This window comes from Moschus berezovskii, chromosome 2 (genome assembly GCF_049115385.1).
Source record: "Moschus berezovskii isolate FMDL1 chromosome 2, NW_MosBer_1.0, whole genome shotgun sequence".
In the NCBI taxonomy this organism is placed as follows: Eukaryota; Metazoa; Chordata; class Mammalia; order Artiodactyla; family Moschidae; genus Moschus; species Moschus berezovskii.
The window spans coordinates 5,574,167-5,602,157 of record NC_142461.1 but is presented as its reverse complement, the minus strand read 5'-3'; the positions used below and the strand labels follow the sequence as shown (position 1 = coordinate 5,602,157).

At 59.7% G+C, this 27,991-nt stretch overlaps 1 protein-coding gene across 3 annotated transcripts; it reads left to right on the top strand.

The window, feature by feature from the left end:
- The first annotated feature begins 37 nt into the window (after positions 1-37).
- WNT4 (Wnt family member 4) lies at positions 38-26,291 on the top strand. 3 transcript variants are annotated; one of them, XM_088843421.1, is made up of 5 exons: positions 38-319; positions 15,209-15,444; positions 24,725-24,814; positions 24,919-25,061; positions 25,698-26,291. In XM_088843421.1, exons 1-5 carry the CDS (start codon positions 243-245, stop codon positions 26,163-26,165), a joined length of 1,014 nt encoding a protein of 337 aa, XP_088699547.1. In that variant the 5' UTR covers positions 38-242; the 3' UTR covers positions 26,166-26,291. The 3 variants fall into 3 exon arrangements, with proteins under 3 accessions (XP_088699547.1, XP_088699551.1, XP_055253682.1); XM_088843425.1 differs by having other exon boundaries at positions 24,683-24,814; positions 25,797-26,291; XM_055397707.2 differs by having other exon boundaries at positions 24,683-24,814.
- The last annotated feature ends 1,700 nt before the right edge of the window (positions 26,292-27,991 follow it).

Genomic DNA, 27,991 nt, shown 5'->3' with positions numbered 1-27,991 from the left:
GCCGCATCCCGGCTCTGGGGCGGCGCTGACAGTCTGGTCCGCGCCGGGCAGCGGGCGCAGCAGCGGGCAGGGCTGCCGGCAGGCACGGAGGCAGAGCCCCGCCGCGCGCGCCCCGGCCCGCGCCCGGCGCCGCGCCCCAGCCCGCCTGCGGGGCGCCCACCTGCCGCCCGGACGGGAGGTCCCCCCACACCCGCCCCCGCGGCCGCAGCCGCTGCCCGGGGCCGGGCGCCCGCCGCGGCACCATGAGTCCCCGCTGGTGCCTGCGTTCACTGCGCCTCCTGGTCTTCGCCGTCTTCTCGGCCGCCGCGAGCAACTGGCTGTAAGTCCGGAGCCGGCGGGGCCGGGCGGGGGCCGGGGCGGGGCGGGCCCCGGGGGCCGCGGCCGGTGCCAGGCGGCGCGGGGGGCAGCGGGCGCGGGGGCGCCCGGCAGGTGTCTCGGTCGCGGGACGCGAGGCTCGACCGCCCTGTGCGCCGCCGCCGCCGCCGCCGCCACTGCCCCGGCCTCCCTCTGAACACCCCTCTGCCCGCGTCCGGCTCCCAGCTCAGGGGCGGCAGGGGTGGCGGCGACCGCCCGCACCCCGAGGCGGCCTGGGGAGCCCGGGAGCACAAGGGGCGCGAGCGCGGGACGGCGGCAGGGGCGGGGTGCCGGGTGCGGGGCGCAGCCCGGGCTGGGCTGACAGGTCGCCGAGGAAGCGCATGACGGGCGAGGACCCTGGCTGCTAATAGCAGGTTAATCCCCACCCCCGAAGTCCAGGAGTGAGCTCCCCGCGCCGAGCTGCCCTGCTCGGCGCTGCCGCTGCCGGCTGGCTGGGCCGGAGGCGTGCAGGGACCTGTCCTGCTTGGGGGCCTGGGAGCCGGGATAGAAGCAGGGAAGAGACCGGCCGGCCGGCCTCCAGCAGCTGGCGCTGGCCGGCCTTGGTTCTCCCTGGGACAGGAAGAAACTCCGTCCAGAGCTTTAAGAAGGCAGCAGCCCCCAGCCCCCTAAGTCTCACCTAAGAAGGAGGGGCAGTGACCGCTGGTGACCTGTCTGTTTCTCCCTGATTGGGCCTGGCCTCTGGGACTCCCTGGGAAGGGGCTGAAGGTGCGCTGGGAGCAGCGGTCGATTCTAAAGGGATGAGCTTCCATGAGTGGGTGAGCAAGGAAGCAAGAGGGCCCTGGACCCCTTCTTCAGCCCCTTAGGGATGGTGCTCACCCCCGCCCCAGGCTTCACCCTGGTCCCCATTGCTTCTGCCCAGAACTCTGCCCCCATCGGGCGCCGTGGGCAGTCAGTGGGGAGCCAAGCTCCAATATTGATCTGAAAAGCATGAGGTGGGAAGGGGGATAGCCAACAGTGTAGCTAGGGTTTCCATGGAGACAGTGGGAGAGGAAAAAATTCTCTCTGCATCAAGACCAAAGAACAAATATCTCCCATGAAATTGCCCCGAGTGTCCAATGGCTGTTGCTATGAGGTCATTGCGGCCACTGGGGCCCTGCAGGCTGGAAGGAGTGCGTTCGCTGGGGTCAGAGCCACCCAGGGCTTGGGGGACGGAGGTGATGTGGAATTCTCCCAGCTGTTCTGAGAGCGAAAGTGAGCGACTCCAAGGCAGCCCGAAGTGGCTGCGGAGCTTTTGTTTTTCTTGGAGACTTAATTTGATTAACACTTCAGGGGCAGTGGCAAAGTGTACAGAGACCAGGGTACCACCACCTCCTCCTGCTACATCTCGGCAGGCCACCCACCCACCCCCACTGCCGCCAAGTGGGGCCTGGGGGTCACAGAGCCAAGGGGGGGGGGGGCTGATCAAGACTTGGTCCCTGGAAAGCATGGGTTCAGAGCCAGGGCCTCCAAAGCCAGCAGGAGCAAGAACTGGGTATGACTGGCTCAAGGCTGAGGGCTACAAAAAGGCAGAGGAAGAAGCAACAATTCAAGGGTCTGACCCAGGCCTTCCGGGAAGAGCGAGATATCCACAGTGGAGTTCTTCAAGAGCATCTAGTGTTTGGGCCCATTTTACAGATGAGGAAACTGAGGCCCCAGGAGGGGAAGCTACTTGCTCATCTCACAGCAGATGCTCTCAGTTCCAGTCAGTGACATACCTCCTTCCCTGAAGCTGTCCCAAACTTAAGCCAGTGTGGCCCGGGTAGTGTCACTACCCACCTTCAGCCACATCCAAGCCCCAAATCCCAACCAGGGAGGCCACCCCAGCTTTGGGTTATGCAAACCGTGGGGAATTCCAACAGCTCAGTTCTTGTGCTGCGCTCTGGGGGGTGGGGTGAAGAGGGGCGGCCTAGAAGGAGAAGAGAGGTTGGCAAACCTGTTCTCTGCAGCCTCGATGGTTCAGGTTGCCATGCAGCAGGTCTCCGGATGACCCAGTTCGCTCCTGCTCCACCCCGGGCTTCAAGCCAAGGGTCTCTGCTCAGCCCAAGGTAGGAGAAACAAGGGGCTTCCCGGGACCCCCGCCAATCCAGAAAGGCTGTGATGGAGAAGAGATCTCTGGGCATATTCCAAGACTGGGTCCATCCCCAGGCGAGGGACTGGGCCAGCTCTGGGGGAAATAGATGTCACAGCTGGGCCTCCAAGGAGCTTGGAGGAAGACAAGGTAAAAGCAGACCACAGATGCGTGAGGCCGTGCATATGTGTAGCTATCGGACGAAAGAGATGAGTGTGAGCTCGAGCTGCCACGGAGGGGACTTGGCCTGAAGGTTGTAGAATTCTGACCGTAATGATTAAAATAGGTCCTCCTGTGCTGCTACATCCTGACAACATCGGAATCCCATTTTATAGATGAGAAAACCGAGGATCACGGAGGTAACGGCCCCGAGTCACCTGGCTGGTAAATGGCAGAGGCATCTCATCCAAAAGCTGCCAGTAAAAGGAAGAGTTTATGGCAGGCAGATGTCCATCCAGGCGTGATGGCTGGCACTGTGTCTTTTCCAGCCATGCTGGAGGTCTGGCCCCAAGAGGATGGCTGGCAGCACTCTCAGAGGGGCAAGGCCAGGGTGTCCACTCCCCTTCCAGTACCTGGAATCGGGCTTCCAGCCAGGGCCGGCTGGCTGTCCAGTTGCAAGAGCTGATGCTGTCTGTTGTCTCCATAGGGAGGGTGGCCTGGCAGAGAGGCCAGGTGTCCCGCTGCGTGCAGCTGTTGGGCAGGATGGAGCTTGGAGCTGGGAGGGCTCTGTAGCCTGCGGCCTGGGCAAGCCGAGAAGCTAGAAGCTGTTGATTAGACTTGTGTCTGGCACCAGGAGTGAGTTGACAGCTTGTGGCAGCCCCCACCACTGAGGGAGGGAGACAGGGAGGGATGGATGAAACAGTCCATCAGTGGAAGGCCTGGATCTCCCACAGACCTGGGCTTGTAAATGTCTCTGAGTGTTTCCCCCAGCACTGGGGCCATGCTGGAAGTCAGGAGACTTGGTCCCCAGAGCTGGGTGGCCTGGGATGGCCTCTTTTTCCCTCTGGGCCACAGTCCTCAGCAGATTGTTCTGAACCCCAGATGGAAGTACTGGAAGAGTTAGATAGATAAACTAAGAATAGATAAACTAAGGTTTTATCGTGGTGGATTTCTGAAGCAAGGCGGTGATGTGCTGAGCTGGGGCCCACTTGGAGGCCCAGTGGGCACGGCCAGGGGGCCTGTGCTACACTCACAGGTCGTCCAGCAGGGTGGCGAGGGCAGATGGCACACAGTTCCACCCCAGGTCTGCCCCTGACCAGAGGGGTGACCTCGGACAAGGTGCTTACCCTCTCTGAGCCTCGGGTCCTTCATCTGTAAAATGGGACCCACACACGAGGGTGATGAGGCTACAGAGAGCCCGTGCACACGGCACGCTGAGCACAGAGCCAGCGATGGGACAGGCAGCCGTGGACGAGGATGATGCAGAGAAAGGGCCTGCAGGAAACTGCCATCCACATCCTGTGACCGTGATCACACAGGGGGATCCCAGGCTGCTGCCTCCCCGGTTTTCAGCCAGGGCCCCTGCAAGAGCCTCGCCGAGCCAGGAAGGCACCCGGCTCCTGGGCAAACCCTGTGGCTGGAGGGAGTGCTGCTAGGAGCTCCCTTTGCTACCCCCGGGGAGGGCATATCGCTCCACGCTGGATCCGATCCCCACAAGTGTGCCTCCCCATTGTCCGGCCGAGTTCCCGTGGGCCAGCTCACCCAGCAGGGGTTGGGGTGCGGTGCCACTCCCCTGCCCACGAGCGGAGTGACGCCCAGCCAAGATGTGCAGTGCCGGCCCCACAGCTAAAGACGCGGTCTGTCTGCCCCCGGAAGTGTCCCCTAGTCTCTGGCTAAAACCCCGCTCCCTTCGAAAGAGCAAAAGCGCACCCCCTTGGGTCACCTCCTATGGCTCTGGGCGTTAAATTACAATCACTGACACGCCCATAGCGCTTTACAGTTTACACTAGGATTTCTCACCGTTGGTACTTGGGACCTGTGCTGTGCATTGCTGAATGTTTAGCAGCATCCCTGGCCTCTCTACCCACCAGACACCTGTAGTGCCCTGCCCCCCTCCCGCCGCCCCTCCCGCCAGCCTGGGAACCACCAGAAATGTCCCCAGACGTTGTCAAATGTCCCTGGAGGGCAGAATCATGCCTGGTTGAGAATCAATGGCTTACAAAGCATTTTCACACCCATTTCCTTATAAGAACCACATAACCTTTGCGCCTTCCCCTTCAGAGGAGGGAGTCCACATTCAACCCCACTTCAAAGGCCCAGAGGTGCAGTGACTTCCCCAAGGGACATCCTACATGCCAGAAGCAGTGCTTGACATGCTCTCAGATGTCCAGATCTCATGGTTTTCCATTCTCTCCTTAGAGAACTGTTTCCTATCATATATTGTTGTTTAGTCTTTCAGTCACGTCCCACTCTTTGTGACCCCCATGGACTGTATGTAGCCCACCAGGCTCCTCTGTCCATGGAATTCTCCAGGCAAGGATACGGGAGTGCACTGCCATTTCCAAATAACGTGGCTCCTTCTGCAAGGTTAGAAACCTCCAGAGGCCGAGGCTGTGGCATAAACACCTTGCAGCAGCCTCAGTGCCTGGCATATGCCTGGCCTGTAGTAGCTTCTCAGTCAACATTTCCTGAACAAAGGAAGGACAGGCCTGTTCACTCCTGAGGGTTGTAAGTTGCTGTCACATCAGGCCCCATCTTATGTGGGCCCTCCCGCTCGGAGTGGGAGGGAGGCTCTGCCCTACTGCCCCAAGCCACGGGTGATGCTCAGATGTGCCAAAGTGGGTGTCAGGATGCGTGGCTGTTACCCAGCAGATGCACGGCTCTGGCCCGCAGCTCTGGGCCAGGGCACCCGTTCAGAGCCAGGCTGAGAGCACTTTCTCCCCTCACCCTCCTCTCAGGGCCCCGGGACCAGGCTCTGCCCGAGGGGTTTGCTCAAGCAGCAATCACGGCCCAGCTGTCTGCCGTGGCTTGACTTTCTTCCCTCAACCCTGGATTAGCAATTGAGCAACTCAGCATCTGACAAGACAGTGCTCCCCAAACCTGTTGAAACTCGCCCAGCTTGGGCCCTGTGGGTGCCTTGGGAGAGCTGAGCGTTTGCACCAACCCTCATCCTCTCGTCCCCCACTCTGGGAAGAAAGGCTTGACCTGAGCCAACCGGACATGGAGTTGGCCAGGGAGCTGCCGATGGGGGTGGGGGGTGACAGTTGCCCACCCCATCTCCCCCACTCCAAACAAGCCTGCAAGAGCCACTCGGCGGACTCAGCTGGGAGGCGGAGCTGTGACCCCATGGTTGCTGTCCAGATTTCCACAGGAGTTGCCAGGTTTTATCTCTGAGTCCTGAGCTGCATCTTCTGTGATCCAGCCAAAGCTGGGAGAAGGCTCGCTCCCTGCCGTGACCCCCAGCTCCCCCTTTCCCCCTCCCAACCCCTCTCCGCCTCCCCCATCTCCTGGCAAACTCGAAACTAAACTCTGTTAGTTCCCTGGCCAAGTCAGAACCCCCGCAGCAGAGGGGACCTGGTCTGAGAAAAGAGGCGAAGGACGGGGGGTGGCGGGGAGTATAAGGAGGGAGGAAACCGCCCCTCCACCGACAGCTCTCGGCTCACACGGGAACTTGGAGAGGCCCCTTAGGAGCAGCATGAAACCGCCGACGAGACCAGAGGGGCCTCTTTGCCGCTGTGACTCCGAAGGGTCCTCTCGGACCGTTTCCCACTGTGCTCACACACAATTCATCGCAGAACTGGATCTCAGGAACTCCTCTCCAAGGACTGGAGACTGCAGAGTACTCTCCTTGAGTCAGGGATGCCTGGCTGTCCTGGCACCCTGGGGCTGAGAGGACGAAATCTCAGCCATCAGAGTCAGACGTTCTTGGAAGTGCTCAAGTCAGCCTCGTCCAGGGACACCGAGCCTCCAAGCAGAAGGGCGAGTGCCTGGCGAGCCCTGTTTGATGACGGCGAGCACTTCCTTGTCCAGACAGCTTCTCCATCAGGCACCGTGCTAGGCACCTGGGGGTCACAGGGCACAGCAGTGGTAGAGCCGGAATCCCACTTGAGGTCTCTGACTGCCTTCCAGACCTTCTCAGACTGCCTTCCATCCCTGCTGGAGGTGACAAGCAACAAGGGAGGAGCCCAGGTTTTCCCGCCAGCCCTGTTGGGGTGCAAGTGTGGGCTTAGCCGCCGGCTCCCCCAGGCCTGGGCCTTGAGCAAGGGTGCACCAAGGCCAAGGAACTCGCTAGACACCTAAAGACGCAGGGCGCGAGCCTCACTCCAGGGAGCCCGCACTGCCCCCTGGACAGCTCACGCGGCTCCCCACCCCTCCTGGCACCCTCCCCCAGAACTCCCCCAGCCCAGCTGGGGAGGACCACTCAACAGATTGATGGCTCCAAGGCAGGCAAGGCACTCCAGGGAGGAGGGTCGGATGGGTCTTCGAAAGGGAGACTCTCTCTGCTGGCAAATTCGGGGGCGAGCCACGGTCAGGAAGTGCCTTAAATTCAATGCCCACTGGGCCCACAGCCACACCTTCCCCCAGAGAGAGAAGGAAACTTCTCCCCACCTGGCACAGCTCGGGAACCAGCCAGGTTCAGGTCTGAGCTGCTATTTGCTGGCCCTGAGTCAGCCACCAGCTCCCCCGGGAACAAATCCTGTGAGATGGGAAATAAGAAATGGGAGGGGGGGCGTGCCAGGAATAGCAGGTAGGGAAGTGGGGCAACATGGGGCTAGGAATAAGATGTCGAAGCGGAGGAAGAGACAGCTCGGGACTGTAACGCTGCAGCGATAACCCGTCTTTTCTTCACTGAGGTAGAGATGAAGGAACATGCGAACTACTTCAGGGCTGACTCGTCACACGCTCAGCCTGACCACCCGCTCTGTGTGCGCACTGTGATCCCGTGCTCAATAGATGTTTCTTGAACACATTATAAAAAATAGAGACAGAAGATCGGGGTGCTGGGGCTTCTAGGGATGGGGGGTAAAGGGAGCCAAGGATCCCCAGAGACGGCGGGGGGGGGGGCGCGGACAGCACCCTAGGGTACCGGAGCGGGGCCTTGGGCTGCAGGGAGGCTGTCATTCTGCTCACAACTGAGGAACAGCGCTTGGGGCAAAGAGAACTTGACGTGGGCACTGAGAGCTCATGGAGCTGCGCTCCGTCTGGGAGAAGAGTGGCATGGAGGCAGCACCCACCACCCCACAGCCCCTGCGAGCATCTCCAGGGCCAGCCCCTCCTTGCTGGCTACCCGTGCAGGGCTTTCAGGCCGATGGCCGCAACTCCTTCCACCGCCTGAGAAGCTGCAGAGGTCACGGACCCAGACACTGTCCAGGCGGCCACGTAACCTCCGAGGCATCGTCCTCTCCAGCACTCCTCGCCCCTGAAAGATGCCTTCACTGTCAGGCAGGAAAGACACGGGGTCTCCAGAAAGACCTATCAATGGAAGAATAAGACCACCTTCCTCAGACCAGTGCCCACTGATGCCAAACCACCAAGTCCTCTGGGCCCTGGGCCATCGCTGGAGCCTGATGAGCCAGCCCAGGTTTAGAAGCCAGAAGGACCTGTTTTCAAGTCTTGACCACCCCTGAATGGCTGCACAGCCTTGAATACGCACGTCTCTGAACCTCAGTTTCCTCATCTGTAAAACGGAGGGGATGAGACCCACCTGGAGAATCCTGCGTGAATTTATGGCTCTATATCCATGTAAGGTGGCTTACCCGGGGGCTCAGTGGTAAAGAAGCCACCTGCAATGCAGAAACCACAGGAGACACAGGCTTGATCCCTGCATCAGGACGACGCCCTGGAGGAGGGCTCGGGAACCCTCTGCAGTGCTCTTGCTGGAGAATCCCATGGACAGAGGAGCCTGGCGGGCTACGGCCCACAGGGTCACAAAGAGTCGGACACGACTGAGTGACTCAGCATGCACGCATCCATGTAAGGATATAGTGGAGCACGTGACTGTTGTTTGAGGAGCGAAGTGACAAGGGATGTAAGGTCCCTCTTCCCGTCATCTAGTCCCAAGAATGGTTCCCAGGTCCCCTGGGCACACCACTATCCCTGCCATCCTCACGCCAGGGTCCCCAGCTCCAAATCTCTTATCAGCACCATCCCCCGAGTCCTCAGACCACCCATTCCTAGAGGACCCATCTGATGGGTCAGAACCACTGGCAACACACCCTCTCTGTCTGAAGACTCCATCGGGAGACTCCGTCAACCATCAACAGTTGGGATCGAGGCTGAAGTGATCCACTGTCCCCAAAGGGCCTGTGTCCTGCCCTCTGGGATGCTCAGTTGAAAGAAGGGCTGGGAACCCAGGTGGAAGGGAGCAGCAGATGGAGCCAAGCCAAAGACGACAAATGAGCCGCACCAGCCTGGGGTCCCCCGGAAGATGCTGCAGCTCAACGGACTAAGGAGGGGCTTTGGGGGGCACGGATGCTGACGCTGCGGATGGACACACTAGTGATAAGGAAAACCGATAATACAGTCGTGCTGCCAACAGGAGAGGAGTGCCTGCTCTGTGCCTGTTTAACCCACCTCAGCCTCCGGAGATCCGAATTCTTCTTCTCCCCATCCTCGAGGGGAAGACACGGAGGCTCACAGCCCCTCTTGCCGCCAGGACAAGCAGACAGGATGCTGACCCAGTCTGTCCCTCTCTCTTGGGCAGTGCCTCGCGCCGCCCGCCACGGGAAGGGATGAGTCTCGGGACAGGGCCACTGCGGCTCCTGAGACCGCGGGTACTGAAGCCCCCCAAGGCCCGAAAACAGATGGGGATGTGGATGGCTCCTGGGAAACCAGGGCCTCCCCACCTGCCAGGAGTGCCGGGGGGCAGCAGGGGAGGCCCAGACGGGTGGCAGACCCCCTCTCCCTCACCCGGCCGCATCTCCCCAGGCGGTGGCTCTCCGATCAGCAGGCACTCGGTTCCTTCCGGCTCCTCCTCCCAGTCTCTTGGCCTCCTTCCTTCCTGGTGTCGCCCGGCAGGCACGACCGCTCCTCGGGAGGCTCTAAATGCGGCCTGGGCAGCAGGGAGGCCCGAGGGAGGAGGGGGCAGAGAGAGGCCTGGGCCGGCCTCCCAGCCCCCACCTGCCTGCCGCGGGCCGGGACCCACGGCACTGATCCGCCGGCCTCCCAAACGCTCCAGCGATTTCCCGTCCCCTGTCCTCCTGACTGTGCAGAGCCAGAGCCGGGGCAGGAGGCAGAGAGGTGTGGATTTTCCTCTAGGAATTTGTATATATATATATTTTTTATTTTTTTTTTAAAAAGCCAGCAAACCTGGAAAAGCTTGGGACAAGCCCAGCTAATTTTAGTTTCTAATGAAAACAGCAGGTGGCTGAGAGGATCTGATCTCCCTGGCAGGGCCAAGAGCCCTCCGGCCTCGCAGGCGGCAGGCACGGGCCGCAGGGAGGGCCTCCTGGGAGGAGCCTGGCGGACCCCGAGCCCCTGCGGGAGGAGACGGGCACGCGCTGGCTGGCAGCGGGGCAGCCCGGAGTGGGGGGGTGGGGGTAACCTGATCGATGGCACTGCTGTGGCTGGAGTCCTGGGTGGCCCTGGGCAGCGGGTGGCAAATGGCTAAGCCTGTGCTCAGCAGCAGCCGGAAGCAGCCTAAACGGGGGCGATGCAACCCCAACAAGGGAAGAGGCAGGGGTGGCCGAGGCCCTCCGCCGGCTGGCTCCATGCTCCACGTCTTCCCCAGCAATGGCCTGTGCGCTTGACATCTGAGCCGGGCCCTGCCCCAGGTCAGAGAGCAGCACGCGTGTCTCTGGGGGAAAGGTTGAGCCACCTGAGGGTGTAGGGAGGGCATTCCTGAGGCCCCTGGGGCCAGCTGGGCCTTGCCCCCTGGGCTCTCTAAGTCCTCTGCAGGCCCAACGGCCAAGGATCCCCCAGGTTCTTTGGTCACCCCCGCGCTCCCCTCTGCTGAAGGGACCTCATGAGCACAGGGCCCTCCATCTACGCTGCAAGCATTCACTGAGCGCCTTCTACGGTCACGGCCTGTGCTGGACATCGGGGAGGCCACAGGCTGGACAGCACTGAGCGGGGCATGATGCCCTGCAGCTGTCGACGAGGCAGACCCACGACCGGGGTGCAGGAGAGAAAAGGGCCCAGTGGGAGCTGGGTCTGCATTCCAGCTTCGCTGCTCACTAGCTGTGTGGCTCTGGGGCGTCACGCCTCCTCTCTGGGCCCCAGTTTGCTCATCTGTAAAACGAAGCCAGGCGTCCTAACTGAAGAAGCAGTGCGGGCCAGGGCCCGTGAGGCTTGGGGTCCTAAGCCCCCCGCCCCTTCTCCAGTCCCAGTTCCATTTCCAGTTCTGACGTCCAGCCCTTTCCAGGCAAGAGAGAATCAGAGGGGGTTAGGGCTGTGCTGCTCACACCAGGGGAGAGGTCAGCTGAGGGGCCAGACAAAAGCAGGGGCTGGGGGTGGTGGGCATTGGTGCCAGCCTTGGGGGGGCAGGGACATTCCTCGGTGGAAGAGCTTTCTCAGCTTCTTCCTGGAAGCCGTCCCAGTGACTCACGGCCATGGCAGGCCGGCACTCACCCCTAAATCCCTTCTACTGTTATTTCAGCCTGTGTCCCTCGTTGAGTTCTGAGCGGCGGCAGGGGCAGGTGGAGGGCAGGCGGAGGGTAGGGGGCTCCTCTGGCCCGTGTCCCCCGTCTTCAATGGCAGGGGCTCCATCTATCAGCCTGCATGGGATGGGGCCAGGGGCCTCTGCGGCTTAAACCCCTCCATCCCGCAGGCTCTGACCCTTCCGTCTGCAGTAGTACCTTGAAGAGACAGGCTCCAACGGGACAGGGGCTGGTCCAAGGTCGCACCGTAGGCGGGTGGCTCCCCAGCTTGCTCGCCCTGCCCGGAGAACCCCCGCCTTGGATACAGAAGCCAAGCTTCCGCACCACCTGCCCTCCCCTTCCCCCAGCCCCTCGGCAAGACACAAGACGGGGGCAGAGGGGAGGTGGAGGCCGGCCAGCTCTGTGCCCCATGTCACCGCCCCCCACCTTCTCCTAGAAGCCAGCCCTGGCATCTGAGAAGGAAAGGATCGAACCTGTAGGCCCAACTCCTAGTCCCCCCATCACCCCGTGGCCTCCCAACGTGGACCTGGCCCACGGCCAGTAGCCAGGCTCTTGGCGCCCCCTGCAGGCCAAGAGCACCAAGTGGTGCCAGCTTCCCAGCTAGGCCGGGGGTACCGTGGGCTCCCGGGGCCCCCTCCCCTGGCAGAGGCACCCTCCCACGGACCCTCAGCCATCTTTCCACCCCCATCTCCATTCTGAGATGCTCAGGCGTCTTGCCCAGGCCTCACAGGGATGCTACCAAGCTTCTGTGCCTCCACTGGGCAGGACCCGGTAACAAAGACGGAGCCTCCCAGGAGGCAGGCAGTGGGCTGGGGGGGGACTGCCGCTTCCCAAGATCATCCACCTCCACCTCCCAAGCTGCCAGGGACGGGTGAGAGCCTCAGCGTTGCGGCGCACCCAAAAATCAGCTGAGAGCAAGATGCAGCAGCCGTGTCTCCCAGCGGCCTGGGGATCAAAATCATTACCTCCACTTCCCGGATCAGGAAAGCCAGATGCAGGGAGGCCTGGCAAGCAGGGGGCCACTGCGGCCGTGAGGAGGAGAGAGGGCGCCAGAACAGGTTCCCGGGGGACTGGGAACACCACCAGTGGTCACCCATGGGCTTCCCCTAAAGCCCCCTCCAGGTGGGTGCCAGCTGGCTTCACAGCTGCTGCAGGGAATGTGTTAAAAAGCCCATACACCCACCAAGCCCCGCTTGGAGTGGGGCCCAGACACCCACACTTTCGGCAAACCCCGCAAATATTTTGCTGCACAGTCAGATTTGAGAACCATCACTCTGGTCCAGCCCCCATGCCCGACAAAAAGAATCCAGCTGCTGATGGTACATTGCCAGTGGGGAGACCTCGGCCACCCACAGGTAGCCCGCCATCTATCTACACCTGGCCCGTGTCCTTAGGGCCAACGAACCCAGCTCCCAGCAGCCTCTGCCCACCAGTGACATTCAAGTCCTTGAGCCACTTAAAAGAATATTGTCTCTACCAAAGGCTTTGAAGTCAGGCAAAACCAGGGTCAAGTTCTGGCTCTGCCTCTGGCTCTGTGACATTGCACACAAGGCAAAGTATTTGTGCCTCAGTTTTAACCTCTGTAAAATGGGAGTTCACTGGCTTGCTGAGGATTAAATGCAATCATGTAAGTAAAGGGTTAGGCTTTACTGATTAAAGGCCATTGTTATTTAGTCACTAAATTGTGTCTGACTCTTTGCGATCCCAGCACGTTAGGCTTCCCTGTCCTTCACTATCTTCCAGAGTTTGCTCAAACTCATGTCCAGAGAGTCGGTGATGCCATCCAACCATTTCATCCTCTGTCGCCCCCTTCTCCTCCTGCCCTCCATCTTTCCCAGCATCAGGGTCTTTTCCAATGAGTCAGCTCTTCACATCAGGTGGTCAAAGTATTGGAGCTTCGGCTTCAGCATCAGTCCTTCCAATGAATATTCAGGGTTGATTTTCTTTAGGATGGACTGGTTTGATCTTCTTGCAGTCCAAGAGACTCTCAAGAGTCTTCTCCAGCACCACAACTCAAAATCATCCATTCTTCAGCGGTCAGCCTTCAAATTAGTTATTCTTATTGCCATTGTCATAAAAATCTCCCTTGTCTTACTAGGATTTCTATATGATTTTCTATTTGGACACCATGCATTTATTAATTCCTTCACTCAGCAAACAGATATCAAGTTCACACCCCATCGTCTGAGGCCCCGGCTCAGACCATCTTTCACATACAGGATCCCTGTAGTCACCTGACAATGGTTCCTTGACTTGGCCACAACTGGTGGTCACCGCCTCACATTACAGGTGGGAAAACTGAGTCCCAGAGCAGTGACCTTCACCCTTTATCCTTCTTCTGATAAAAATCTGTACAGTTTCCCTCGTGAGACGCACCAGCATCTTCCCCTCCACCCCCGGAGAACCATTGCTCCCGCATTGAGGAGGCCTGGGTTGCTGGGCTGGTTCACTGTGCAGTCTGGTGCAGCGGGACACCTCCTCTCTTTATATTCAGAGCCCCTGATCTGTGGGGTTGGGGCTGAGGCTGAGGGTAGGTAGAGCTGGGGTCTGAGTCTCCTGTGGGAAGTTGGTGGGAAGGCCCCTTTCCTTCTCTGTGCTTACCAGTAAGATAAGGAGTCTGGACCAGACCATCTGTCTCATTCCTGAAGGCTGTGACTCTGTGCGTTCTGCTGCACCTCCAGGAACCTGGGAGGCAGTGCCTGGCAGCCCTGCCCTAGGAGGTGGCAGGTGCGCCTCCCACTGAAGAGGCAGAAAGGAAGGCAGGGGAAGAAAAGGAAGCCTTCCAGAGTCGCCACTCAGCTCTCCTTCCACCAGGAGACTGCTACTTGTGCACCCACTATGTGCACTGGCCTCGGCCAAGGATGCTGGGATGGGTGGGTAGGGACAGGTTGAGGGGCAGAGCTTGGAGCACAAGCCTCGGGGGCATCCAGACCCAGACGCCGATGCAGGTCTGCTCTTCCTTACAAGCTGGGTGACTCCGATGGCCACCTCCCTGCTTGAAATACTACCTGCCTCTCAGTAGGTGCTCAGTCAGTGCACACTCTTCCCTTGAGGGAGAAACCACTTTTCCTCCTCACAGGGTCTTTCCCCAGCTCCGCTCTCACCCCTTGAGCGTTCTTGTATCTTGCTCCGGGGCCCCTTGCATCCTGGCCCAGATCACAAAGCCATCGTCATCAGACAGGGTAGAGCCCTCTGGGCCCTTACGGAGGAGGACAGGCAGGGGAAAGGCCCATGGGGTCGGAGGAGTCTGAAGCTTGGTTCTGTCACTCGCTACCTGGATCCCCTGGGGCATGTCACTCTCTTAGCCTTTATGTTGGAGTCCATGAAATGGGCACAATAATTGTCAACTCATAGATTGGGGGTGAAGTGGGTTTGATCCCTGGTTGGGGAACTAAGGTCCTATGCCCCATGTGGTGTGGTCAAAAGATTACAAAGTGAAAACAGTCATGCTCTGTCTGTCCTCCGCTGAAATGGATGCAATGAAGCCCCCTCTCACAGGCGCCCGGTCCCAGAGCGCCTTGACAGAAGGCGGTGTTACCTGGCCTGGGATCCCCTTCCAACCCTGTGAGGTGGGGCAAGTGCTGGTGCCTTATCCCTGGGTGGCGAAGGATCCCGAGGCTGGGTGGGCAGCCTGGCGCACTTCTTTTTCAAAGCTCACACTCCCTCATCGCCGTCCCCAGCCCCCAGTCCTCACTGCACACATTGTCCCAAGTGCTACTGCTGTGATGCTGGTCTCTGCCTGGGGGACTGGGAAATGGCTGGCAAGGAGGACCGCGGCCTTTGTTAGCCAGAAGGTGGGCTTAGGTCGCGAGGGTCCTTGCCTAGGGATGAGGAAAAGAGATACAGCAGACCAGACAGTGGCTCCAAGGCTCCCAGACAGAGGGCATCTCGACATGCAGGGCTTGGAGTGGACAAGGTCTGGTGTAACATTGGGGGCCAGATACCCATGGCCCAGGGGCCCCCCAGACAGGGAGGGATCCCACGGAGGCTCTGTCAGCGGCTCTCCTAGGGCTTCCTTTAACTCCAGCGGAGATGGAGGCCTTGTACAAGACAGCACTTCCCCACTTCCGTTCCCCACGGCCCAGGCAGGAGGGCGGTTCCTGGATCCAGAGAGAAGCCAGGGACTGACTCATCGCTGGGACAAACTGGCTCCCAGAGCCCTGGACAGGGCGGGGGGCCCTCAGCCTGGGCGCGGAAGGAGGGGATGCGATCTGCCTGGTGTCCCACCCCCCCCACCCCCCTCTCCCAGGTACCTGGCCAAGCTGTCGTCCGTGGGCAGCATCTCCGAGGAGGAGACGTGCGAGAAGCTCAAGGGCCTGATCCAGAGGCAGGTGCAGATGTGCAAGCGGAACCTGGAGGTGATGGACTCGGTGCGCCGCGGTGCTCAGCTCGCCATCGAGGAGTGCCAGTACCAGTTCCGGAACCGGCGCTGGAACTGCTCCACGCTCGACTCGCTGCCAGTCTTCGGCAAGGTGGTGACGCAAGGTGAGGGCGGGGCTCGCGGGGGCGCCGTCTCCTCGGGGGGGGGGGGCGGGCAGGGGAGTCATGTGCTTGGGAGTGGCTTGACCGGCCACCCATCACTCATCACAGGATGGCAGGTGGAGGCCGGGAGTGAGCAGGACGCAGCGGAGGCGGGGGATCGGAGGCAGGAGGGCCTTCGTTCACTGACACTGTAGAGCAATACCCCGGGCAGCATCTTCCGTCCTAAGGTCATCATCCCGTTTCAGAGTCAGAATTCAAGACTCGGGGAGGAGAAAGGATGTAGCTGCCTGGAGCTCCTCAGAGGGTGAACAGCAGAATCAAAAATCAGATCCGGGGGCCTCCAGCCCTCCAGCCCCACGCTGTTCTTAGCTTAGCTCTCAGCCTGCCAGAGGCAAGACACCTCGTTCGTCCATACCTTTGACAAACCCTATTGGGAACCTGACCACGCCCGGCTCTGAGACCCCGGGAGGAACACCACCCAGATCCTGTCCTCCCGGGCTCACGGTCAAGGCAATGCTGACAGCCCAGCTGCGGCAGTGGCCCTCACACCCATAGCACCAGCAAGGGGCCAGACAAACTGTTGAAGTGTTTTAAGTGATAGGAACTCATCTGGCCCCTTTGAGATAGGCTTCCATCTTGCAAATGAAGAAACTGCGGCACCCAGAGGTTAAGTCACTTGCTTATAGTCACAGAACTAAAAGCAGCTGAGCCAGGCCTTGAGCCCACGAGGTCCAGCTCCAAGTCTTGCTCTGTCTTACCCACGGTGAGGGGACATAGGAGCCTCAGGAGTCCAGAGTGGACCTTGCCCCAGCCAGGGCAGGTGCTTAGGGGGAAAGCTTCCCCAAGGAGGTGGGCCCTCATGTGGCACCAGGAGTATGAGAAGGCCTTCAAGCCAGAGGAAGGTGGGCCAGGGCATAGAGGACATTCCAGGCAACTGGAAGGCTCCCCAGGAGGGCACCGGGTCAAGCTGCTGTCCTCCAGGGCGCGCTGTGAACCAGCTTCCTCTTTTTCTACTACTTCCTGAGCGTGAAACTGACACTCTGGGCCACCGACCGTCCACAGCCCCCGTGATGTGCCCGGGCAGCAGGAGGGTGTTCCTGGGCCACCCTTTGTCTTGGCACCTGTGATCCTGGAAGGCTGGGGCTGCCGGGCTTGTGGCAAACCGCTTAGATGTTGTTGGAAACCAACTGCGATAGAAAGTTGGAAGCCTTTCTCCTGAGAGCTGGCCGGGGCCAAAAAAGGCACGATCATGCCTGGCCCAACTCAAAGTTGCTGCTTTGTGGAAGAAGCAGAGCCCGAGGGCACAGACAGGGAGCCGAGGCCCTCCTGGGATCAGGGTGTCTGTCTGCTGAGGCCCAGATCCTAGGCTCAGCAGCAGACCCTGGGCCTGGGCAGCCCCTGGCACACAATAGGTGTTCTGTGTCCCAGGTGGGTTGGTGAACAGATGGGCAGGGGTTCACGTGCCAGGCCCTCTCATACCCCCGTGCCTTTGCACGTGCTGTTCCCTCCATCCAGACACCCAGTCCCCTTTCTCCGCCACTCTTTCCCTTTCTCCCTCCTCCAGTCTTCCCAGCTCCTGCAGGCAGGGGGGGCTGCTTTGTTCCTTGGGGCTCCAGAGCTCTTTGTTCATGCTGGGGTGTTTTTCTCCCTTTTTTGGTAATTGCTTTTTGATATAATTTCAAACTTAGAGAAAATTTGCAACAATAGTACAAGGAATTCTCATATACCTTTTATGACTTTTTTCTGATATGGGCCATTTTTTAAGTCTTCATTGAATTTATTACAATATTGCTTCTGTTTTGGATCTTGGGCTGCCCTGAGGCATGTGGGACCTTAGCTGTCTGATCAAGGATGGAACCTATGACCCCCGCACTGGAAGCTGAAGTCTTAACCACTGGACCAGCAGGGAAGTCCCCCCATACACTCTTTATAAAGAGATTTCTACATGATGGGCTTATTCAGTCAGCTTCCTGTAATTTTTTTAACTGAGGAATAATTGACATGCATTATATTAGTTTCAGGGTTAGATGATTCAATAACATGTATATACTACAAAGCGATCACGACAGAAAGTCTAGTCAACACCCATCACTACACAGATGGAGACATTTTTTTCTTGTGGTGAGAACTTTTAAGATTTCCTTTCTTATTCACTTTTAAACATGAAGTACAGTATTACTATCTACAGTCACTACACTGGACATCACGTCCTCATGATGCACGTATTTTTATAACTAGGAGTTGGTACCTTTTGACCCCCTTCACCCGTTTTGCCCACCTCCACCCTCTGTTTCTGCCTCTGGCCCCACAATTTGTTCTCTGAGTGTGTGAGTTCTATTTTTCCTATGAAGAACTCCACAGCCTCTTTACCTAGACTCACCAGCTGTTTACATTTTAACCTCTTTGACTCATCAGTTTCTCTCTCTTTCTCTCGCTCCTGATACACACACACTTTTGTCTGAACCGCGTGTGCCCGCATGGCTGGCAGTACACCTTTCACACTGACCCGTGCTGGCTTTCTCCCCCACCCCACCCCCACCCCAACCCCTAAACCTTGACCTCTTTCAAGGCAAGACAGATGTCTCATTTACCAGCTTCCCAGCACATGGCCGAGCCTGGCATGGAGGATACAGTCGATGGATGCCATCCAATGGTAGAGAGCAAGTCAGGGCATGGACTCAAGGGGCAGAGGAGGGAGGCATGGATCGGTGCGGCCCGAAGCTGGTGAGGGACCCTGCTGAGAAGTGCTTTCCTCGCCTGTGTCCACGCCAGGGACCAGGGAGGGCGTCCAGCCCTCCCAGGCAAGCTCAGGGAGACACCGGGACTCCGACCAGGTTTGGCTGGAGCCTGCTCGGGACCAGAAGTCCAAGTGACTCGGTCAAGCGTCCAGTGTCCTCGGGGCTGAGTCAGGGCGGGCACTCACCGGGCAGCCACACCGGGCCATCACACCGGGCAGCCACACCAGGCAAGGGCCGTCATGTTTTGGAGCAGTCGGAGTTCTTCCCACCCGTCCATCTCCTCACTGCTGCGTTTTCCGTTTTCTTCCCTAGTCAAACTCCTCCTGGGAAAGTCTTACTCTAGCCCCACTGAACAAGAGAAGGGACTCGTCTCTCCCAGAGCCAATGAGATGCTGGGGAAGGAGCATGGGCAGCATGACCTCGGGGGAGGGACCGCCCTCTGAGCCGCGGTGTCTTCACCTGCCAGTGGGACCCTCCCCTACACTCACGCGTAGGGCGTCACCATCTAGGGTGGACCTCGGCCCCAGAAAAGCCATCGTCGTCACCAGATGCTGTGATTTGGGGCAGCAACTGGCCTGGGCAGGCCTCTCTCACAGCTCGCAGGTTTTGGGGTCAGGGGGCTTGGCCGAGTCCCAGATTCATGAGCTGCCTGGCTGGGGTCATGACCTCAGACCTGGAAAGGTGATAGGTCACAGATCCCTCCAGGAGTCAGGAGGAGAAAAGAAGCCCCATTTGTGGAGGACACTGCCTCGCATCCAACCACCCTCACGACAACTCCAAGTGTGTAGTATTATTCCCACGTTATAGCTGAGAAAGGAGGTGCGGCAGGCAGAGGGTATAACCCACCCGGATCCAGACCTGATCCAGGCAGGAGGCCCTGGGCAAGGTCCACCCCTGTCCGAGCTTCAGCACCATATCCCTTGGAAAGGGGGTGAGGGGGCAATCCTCACCCCCAGTCAGGATTCAGAGATGATGTCTCCAAATGCCTGAATCACTCCCAGGGACCCCCCAGGGGTGGGGACGGCTCTCTTACCGCCAGCGCTGCCTGAGGAGGCACGGCTCTAACCCTGCACCCCCTCCAACCCCGGGCAGTGGACCCCCTCCGCTCCTGGCCTACAGAGGCAAGACAGATGGTGACATAATGGTGACCCATGAGGACAGTGTGGAAGGCAGGCAGGGCCAAACCACGTGCTCTGGGCTGAGACTATGCCAGAAGTTTGGTGAAGTTGGCAGGGGGCGGGGGGCAGCAGGAATGGGGTAGGCAGAGGTTCTTGGCAGGGCAAGCACTCAGGGCCAGATGTAGGATGGCCTCTGTGCAGTCTGGTCACTGCCGGATCCCCACGCCTGGGGCAGCCTCTGCACACGTAACTGATAAACATTTGTGGAAGGAATGACGAATGCCCAGGGCTTGAGCAGGGAGGGAGAGGATGCGTGGTCTGGTGAAAGTTCAGGGTCACCGTGAACAGGATGGGCGGGGGTCTCCAAGCGGGGCTAGCCTGAGCAGGACGCAGAAAGGTGGGGAGACGCCAACTCCTCGGCTCCCGTTCCTTCCCTCTGTGGAGGATCCTGGGCCCCCTGCCTGTTTGCTTCTCACTCTGAGCTCTACCACACCCCTGTCCCTGGACTCCCTGTGCTCTGAGGCCCCGTCAGGCCCTGGCTGCCACCTGCACAGGTGATGGCGCGCATGAGTCGTAGGCAAGTGAAGATTCAGCCCAGGCTGTCTTTCTAGTCCCCGAGTTCGAACATCAGGGCATCATTTTTTTTTAAATATCTATCTGGCTGTGCTGGGTCTTAGCTGCATCACATGGGATCTAGTTCCCTGCTGCTGCTAAGTCTCTTCAGTCGTTTCCGACTCTGTGTGACCCCATAGACAGAAGCTCACCAGGCTCTCCCGTCCCTGGGATTCTCCCGTCAAGAACACTGGAGCGGGTTGCCATTTCCTTCTCCAGTGTGTGAAAGTGAAAAGTGAAACTGAAGTCGCTCAGTTGTGTCCGACCCTTAGAGACCCCATGGACTGCAGCCTACCAGGCTCCTCCATCCATGGGATTTTCTAGGCAAGAGTACTGGAGGGGTCAAACCCATGCTCCCTGCACTGGGAGCCTGGAGTCTTAGCCACTGGACCACCAGGGAAGTTCCGGTGCCTCTTCCTGGAGGCAGCATCAGGCTGGAGCGGGGAAGCAGATGCTTCTCTGGGCTGACTCACTGACACCTGTGCCCTCACCTTTGTCCTCGATGCTGACATCACGTTGGACCAGAGAAGGGGACAACATGCCTGTCTCCTGGGGACCTCTCGAGCCAGCCTTTGGTGCCATCAGATAAGTCACAGCAGGCCTAGGGAGGGGGTACCCCAGAGACACTCCGCACTAGGGGTTCCTTGAGTACAGGTTCCTCTGGGCCTCCCCGGTGCTGGCATAGGGCCTGGCTCACAGCAGGTAACCGTCTGGTGAAGGAGGAGGTGTCTCCACCCTAAGGAAGCTTTTGGTCCAATGGCCAATATGCGGACAAGCAGCCCTCAGGGTGTAACTGCCCAACCAATATTTGTTAGGGAATGGATAAAATAGCATTAATTTCACCCAACAGTAACATTCACAGTAGCTATTGTCTCAAGCTCCTACTGTGGGCCAGTGACTAAGCATTTCCTGTGTTTGACGTCAGTAGATTTCCAGACCCACCTGAAGAGGTCAGGACGTTGTCAGCCCCATTCTTTGGACATGAAAACCGAAATCTCACATCTAGGAAGTGACCGAGCTGGTACCAGACTTCAGGCCTGCCTGGCTGAGCATCCACGCTCCTCCCGATAACCCCTTTCCATTTCCAGGGAGTTGGGAAAGGCCTGTCACTGCCAGCTCTGTACTGGGAGGAGGTGAGGGATAGCGTGGCCCCTGGAGCTTCCCGTCTGGCTGCAGACAAGCCACACAAGGCACTTGGAAGCCGAAACAGTTAGAGTGGAGAGTCAGCCAGCTAAGGCACCTGGGGTCCCAGGAATCCATGATGGGAGGTGGGAGGAAGTATCAGGGCCTGGCCCCCCAGGGCAGCATTATCTTCCCCATGTTAGAACTGGAAAAGGGCACAACACGGCTTTGTCCAGCTCCAGCACCTTTACTCTTTCCCCGTCCTACATTGTGTTGTAAATCCAAAGAGGCTTCCTGGAGGAGGTTTCAAGGAAAAAAAACAAAACAGCTTTTGCCGACAAGGTAGTAAAGGAAATTGGACAGGCAGGCGAGGGGCAGGGATGGGGAGTGACCAGGGTCAGGACTCTCTCAGAGGCCAGCCTGTCCTGCCCCTCCTCCCTAGGACTCCCGCTGGGCCTGCTTTGGAAACATGTGAGTTATGCTCGGAATGACAGTGCCACCAGGACACCTGCCTGGTGCCCCGGGGGATTCCCATGCCCACGGTTTCCATTCCAGCCCAACTCAGCCTCTCTTGCAAACACTCCCTCCTGCTCAAAAGTCCTTCCTTCCAACACCTGGGGAGACAGTGTGTGTGATGTGCTTGAACAGCACAGGTCCCAGTTCCTGCTTGTCCACTGGCTGACTTAGGGACCCTGGATAAGCCATCCAGCCTTGTTTTTCCCTCCAGGAGCAGAGCTGGAGAGAGCTGGGTGGCTCAGGTCATCATGAGCACATGGACAGGCCCTAGCACGTGGGCGGCCCTCGGAAAGGGTAGTTATCCCTGGATCCCGAGGACAACTCTCAATTTCCCAGCTGCAGGCAGCCTTCGCTCCTTGGAAAAGAGGGCAGTGAGGTGGGACCCAGAGGACGCTCAGGATTTAGACCGTTGGATCCAGGGAAGAAGGTACAGGAAAGAGCAGGAAGAAAGGGGCTGGATGTGGAATGGGGCAAACAGATTTATGGAAATGGCAGGAGCTACAGAGCAGCTGCTAGCCCTCTTGGGTGTTCTGCCTTCCCCTCGCTGGCTCTGCCGTCCCAGGAGGACAAAGCCAGGACTGTCCTCCCCGTGCAGCTGGCACGCACAAACCCTCAGACCAGGGAGCGGTTATCTACCAGGCCGCTGGGGAACTCCCCTCCGTGGACCTCACCACTGCACCGCAGTCCTTTTTCTGGGTCTCAGCAGTCTCTGCCCAGTGTCCCACTGGTGAGCAAGGGTCCAGCCAGGACACAGGGGAGAGCTGAGAGGAGCCACAGCGATGGAGTCAAGGGACAGGGTCTCAGGGCCGCTCAGAAAAGGCCACCGCCACTGCCATCAGCTCTCAGAACACAGGGGCTCGGTCACAGTGTCCAGGCCTGGGGGGCAGGGTGGGGGGGCGCTCCTGTGCTGAGCACTGCTCACCATCCCCCCAGGAAGAACCCATAAAAGGAACTGGACAGGTCTCACAGCTCACGGCTTCGTACACGGAGGTGAGAGGAGATGGGCTGTCTATCTATTCCTGGCACTCTGGGCTCCGGGGGGCAGGACCGTGTCAAGGTTGAAACGCTGGCCAGGCTGACCGAGTGTGAATTCTGCCTCCCCTGCTTCCTGACTGGGTGTCCTTGGACCAGTCGCTTCACCCTTCGGTGCCTCAGTTTCCTCATCTGTAAAATGGGAGTGAAAGTCTCTACTTCACAGGGATGTTGCATTCAGACACTGCACAGCACAGAGTGAGCTCTCGCTAAGCTTCAGCTCATGCTATTATCTTCATTCCAGAACCTCTAATGTTCCACCCAAGTGGAGAGGACCATAGTGCCCTTGCTCCCGAGGCCAGAACAAGGGGGCCTGGAGTTCTGGCAGATAGGTGTTGGTTGGAGATGAGGCGGGGGTCTCCCTGAGCACCTCACGGGGCGCCCTGCACCCAAGGCGACTAGCACGCAGGGGAGGAGGTAGACCCAGAGCTTGAGGCGGGCTGGGGATTGCCTGAGGGCCCAGAGAAGCAGAGAACACAGGACAGCGCCTGGCCAGTAGCTGGGGCCACCCTGCCAGTCCCTTCCACCCTATCTCCTGCCTTCCCTTCCCCCTTGGTCTTTGGGGCAAAGATTGTGCTGGTTCAGGCCTGGAAATACCAGAAATACCAGAAACTAAAGTCGTCTCTCTTTGGGCGGCCACAGCACAAAACCAACCAACATGATCCTGCTATTAACCTCGATTAACTTGGAGAGGATTCCATCTCAGGCTGTCAAGGCCCCCATGGCTCTGGCCAAGCCCCCTCACGCCGGCCCAGAGTGGCCAGACCACGGTAGCAGGCAGGCCGTGGGGAATGGGCGGCGGGCCGGACCGAGAACAGGGCGTCCTGAGCCACGGGGGCCGGGGCTGCCCCCCACCCCTGCCCACAGACGCGGGCACACAGGAGGTGATTGTTTCCGCCTGACCACGGCGACTGCTCCCCGGGGCAGCCGGGAGCACAGGCCTGGGTGTCGCAGAGGTAATTGCCAACCGCGAGGCCAAAGCCTGCCCCCTCCACTCCTTCGAACAAGGACACTCCAACAAGAGACAGAGGGACAGTCACGGGCACACAGAGGCCCTCACAGGGCCCAGGGGAGGTGCAGGGTCTGTCCGGTCACACACCCAGCCAGCCGTGTGCACACACACACACACACAAAAATATACCCCCTCCCACCACCCACACCCCCAGAAAGAGCCTACACAGCAGCTACACCCCGAGGCACAGTTCCTAGGAGGATAAAAACACCCATTCAGGCGAGAGACCGGGCAGACACCAAAATAGACCACCAAGAAGTCAGGGGGCGGACGGGAAGAGCCAGGGAGCGGAGGCGGGCTGACCGGAGCTTGGGTCCTGGTTCCGTCACTTCCTGACCAGCGACTGGGACCCACTTCCCCTCCCCAAACCCGCACCGGGCCATCAGTGAAATGGGCAGCTCTCCAGAGGTAGAGGGCACCCCTCACTGGCAGTGCTCCTGGCTCATAAGAGGTGGGGCCGTTGTTACTGCCGTCTACCTGGAAAGGGCTAAGGAACCAAGGTGGTCTCAGAAATGGGCCCAGCTGCAGCAGGGAAGGGCTAGGGCAGCTTCACAGGGCGGGGGACCCCCTTGGAGACTTTAGAAGAGGCAAGAAGAGCCAGGCAGACAGGCCCGGCCTGGGACTCCTGCAGTCTTGGTACATTAATTCACCTCTCCCAGCCTGCCTTGTCACTCACAAAAGGACGCTAGCATCACTCATCTATCGAAAAGGCCATGAGAGCAGGATCTGGGGGTAGCTCAGAGCACTGAAGCTGGACTGCCACCGCTCAACCACAAGCTGCATGGCCTGGGACAGGTTGGCTCATCTCTCTGAAAATGGGGATGACAGTTATACTTACCTGACGGGTGTGGGGTGCACAAATGACCGGCATGTGTGAAGACCGCGGAGCAGTGCCTGGTGGGTGTTGCTGTGTCCGGTCGGCGGTATGCTGAGAGTGTCAGCTCAGCGTGACTCATGGCTCCAGAGTGGCTGCCTCGCTGTCTCTCTGGCCACCATCATCCAGGAGGGTTCCATCTACCCCTCCTCTATAAAGAAGGGTGCCCGGGGGTTGGAGCGCTGGGACCCAGCCCTGCCCCCTCTGCCTCCCACAGGGACTCGGGAGGCGGCCTTCGTGTACGCCATCTCTTCGGCAGGTGTGGCCTTTGCGGTGACGCGGGCGTGCAGCAGCGGGGAGCTGGAGAAGTGTGGCTGTGACCGGACCGTGCACGGGGTCAGCCCGCAGGGTAAGTGGGGTGCTGGGAAGGGCGTGCGTGGGTGGGTGGGGCGCCTGGGTCGGGCCCTCACTCACCCGTGTTCTCGGGTGCCCCTCACCCCGCCACCCACCCAGGCTTCCAGTGGTCAGGATGCTCGGATAACATCGCCTATGGGGTGGCCTTCTCCCAGTCATTCGTGGACGTCCGCGAGAGGAGCAAGGGGGCCTCATCCAGCCGGGCCCTCATGAACCTCCACAACAACGAGGCCGGCAGGAAGGTAGTGTTGGCCCCCCTCCCTGCCGGGAAAAGGCAGGCTCGGCAAGGGCCCCAAATGCTCCCTGCCAGGCCCCTCCTGTGGGGCTGGGGGGGCGGCAAGAGGGCAGACAGGTGAGCGGGCCTCACGGAGGTGTGAGTGGCCATCCACACACGTGTGTGCACACAGGTGTGTGTCTCCACCCCTCCGTCACACACACACCACCCACCACTTGATCTGCATCCCTACCAGGACCATGGCCTTGACTGTGACACCGTATGCCATCTCGATACCCACTCCTCAAGGTTCCTTGAGTGGCAGGTGCAATGCAGCCCTGTCCTTCCCCCTCCATCAGCTGTCACTGTTTCCAATGACACTGCCCTTTGAAAGGTCCCTCCTCCATCAACTCCGTGCGGCCCCGGCGCCAAGCACAGTATCTTGGACTGTTCCCCACATAGCTGAGCAGCTCCTGTGGCATACAGAAGGGGCTGAAGACAGAAGAGCCACCCTAAATCTTTCTCCCATCCTGCAGCATCCCAACCTTGCCCGCCCCCTTCTGCGGTCCACACCCCGACCCCAGCGGCCCCTCCCCAGTCCCGCACCCCACCCCACCCCTCCGACAGCTCCTGACGGCCCCTCTCCCCTCCCCCTCCCCCGCAGGCTATCCTGACACACATGAGGGTGGAGTGCAAGTGCCACGGGGTGTCGGGCTCCTGCGAGGTAAAGACGTGCTGGCGAGCCGTGCCGCCCTTCCGCCAGGTGGGCCACGCCCTGAAGGAGAAGTTTGACGGCGCCACGGAGGTGGAGCCCCGCCGCGTGGGCTCCTCCAGGGCCCTGGTGCCGCGCAACGCACAGTTCAAGCCGCACACGGATGAGGACCTGGTGTACCTGGAGCCCAGCCCGGACTTCTGCGAGCAGGACGTGCGCAGCGGCGTGCTGGGCACGCGGGGCCGCACGTGCAACAAGACGTCCAAGGCCATCGACGGCTGTGAGCTGCTGTGCTGCGGCCGCGGCTTCCACACGGCGCAGGTGGAGCTGGCCGAGCGCTGCAGCTGCAAGTTTCACTGGTGCTGCTTCGTCAAATGCCGGCAGTGCCAGCGGCTGGTGGAGCTGCACACGTGCCGGTGACCGCCGCCCGGCCCGCGCCCCGGCACCCAGCGACCGCCTCATGGCCCCGGGGAAGGCCAATAATTTAAACAGTCCCCCCTCCCTGCCAGCCACCACCGGCCCCAAAAGATACTGGTTGTTATTTTTTGTTTTGGTTTGGTTTTTGGGTCCCTCGTGTTATTTATTGCCCGAAACGGGCAGGCGGCCCCAAGGGCACCGACTCTGGGGCCGCCCTGAAGCCGGGGCCTTTGTGGCTGCCACTGACCAAAGGGACTTTGCTCGCGCCTCTGGCTGTCCACATGTGGCCACTGCTGACCACTCACTTGTTATCTGTACCCATTTTTCTACTTTCGGACTTCAGGTGGGTAACAAAGATTGCCCCAGCCACCCGTGCCAACTGACCCTGCCGTCCAGGGAGAGGGGTGGCAGGGGAACAGTGCCGTCTTGATGGCAGCCGCACCCCCACACTTACGCGGGGGCCCCTGGAAGCTTCGGCCTCATCATCTCTCAAGCCCCCTGGAAAAGGAGTGGGTAGACACACCAGGTCTCCATGGGCAGCCGCGGTTCAATCTCTGTAGGACCCTCTAGGCAAGAGCAGTAGATGAGGCCAGGACCAGTGCAGGCTGCAGCACCCCGACCCTCAGAGAGGGAGACGTCCTCCTTCCCCCCAGTTCCCGGTCCCTCCCAGGCAGGAATGTGGCTGCAGCCTGAATCAGAGACCCCAGCTCGGCCTTCACGGTGACTCTTCACGGGGCTGCTCCTCCGTGAAACTAAGAACGTTAATGTCATACACGGGAAAGTGCCATGTGCAAAAGCCCTCACCCGGCTTTCATTTCACTCTGTTAACCAAATCTGTTGAGCAAACACTGTTCTAGGCCCTGTCCTGGGCCGTCTCACTGGATGACCGCGGCAGTCCTGGGAGGCCAACCAGACAGGGACGCACGCTTGTGCTCGTTTCACAGGACGAAGGGCAAAGTTTGGCTGGGTCCAGGACCCATAGATGCGGACACGGAGCCAGAAGAGCCCTCCAGCCAAGTCTCCTCCTGGGAGCCTGTTCCCAAAGTCCCAGAGACTGTAGGGCCCCCTTGGGTCGGAGCCTCAGGGACGGGACTCCAGCAGCGGGAGCCGCAGACCACAGGCAGAGCTGGAGCCCACGTGGTTCCCCAGGGAGGGCAGAGCCGGCTCGGAGGGAAGTGGGGGCCAGCAGCCAGGCTAACAAAGCGAGGTCTCAGCATGGAGGTACCCCTGCCCCCAGGTACCGCGGGGACTGAAGCAGCGCCCCCAGAGCCAGCCCCACAGCCTAGGCCTGGCCCTGTACACCCATCAGACCATCAGGAGCCCAGCCCAGACTTCTGTGGGCAGGACCTGCACACATCAAGCCCCGGCCTGACCCAGCTGCTTCTCAGGTGGGCTCCTGACTCCCCAAGGACCTCAGTCCCAGCCTGCTCTCCAAGCTGCCCCTACACTGAGGCTTTCTGCTCCTGGTTTGACGTCTTAAGGTTCAGGATTCCCCCGTGCAGGTTCTCAGACTCCCAGTTGTTGGCTCCAAGATACAGTATCTGAATTCAAAGCCCCAGATCCACAATACAGGCTCCGGCCTGTTAGACTCGATTCTCCGGGCCTTGAGGTTTGTGCCTCCTGGTTTTGGCTCCCTCACGAAGACAAGGTCAACACCCTTGGCCCCTAGCCAAGCTCTCTGCTCAGTGTCCATCCGAGAAGAAGGCCAAAACCAAGTGAGATGCTGGACCCACATTCAAACGTAGGGATGATCTTGGGGCAGGCCGGCTCTGATGTGGATGAAAGCTGAGCCAATTCAGTGTCCCCATGGTTAGCTGCCCAGCTGGGCT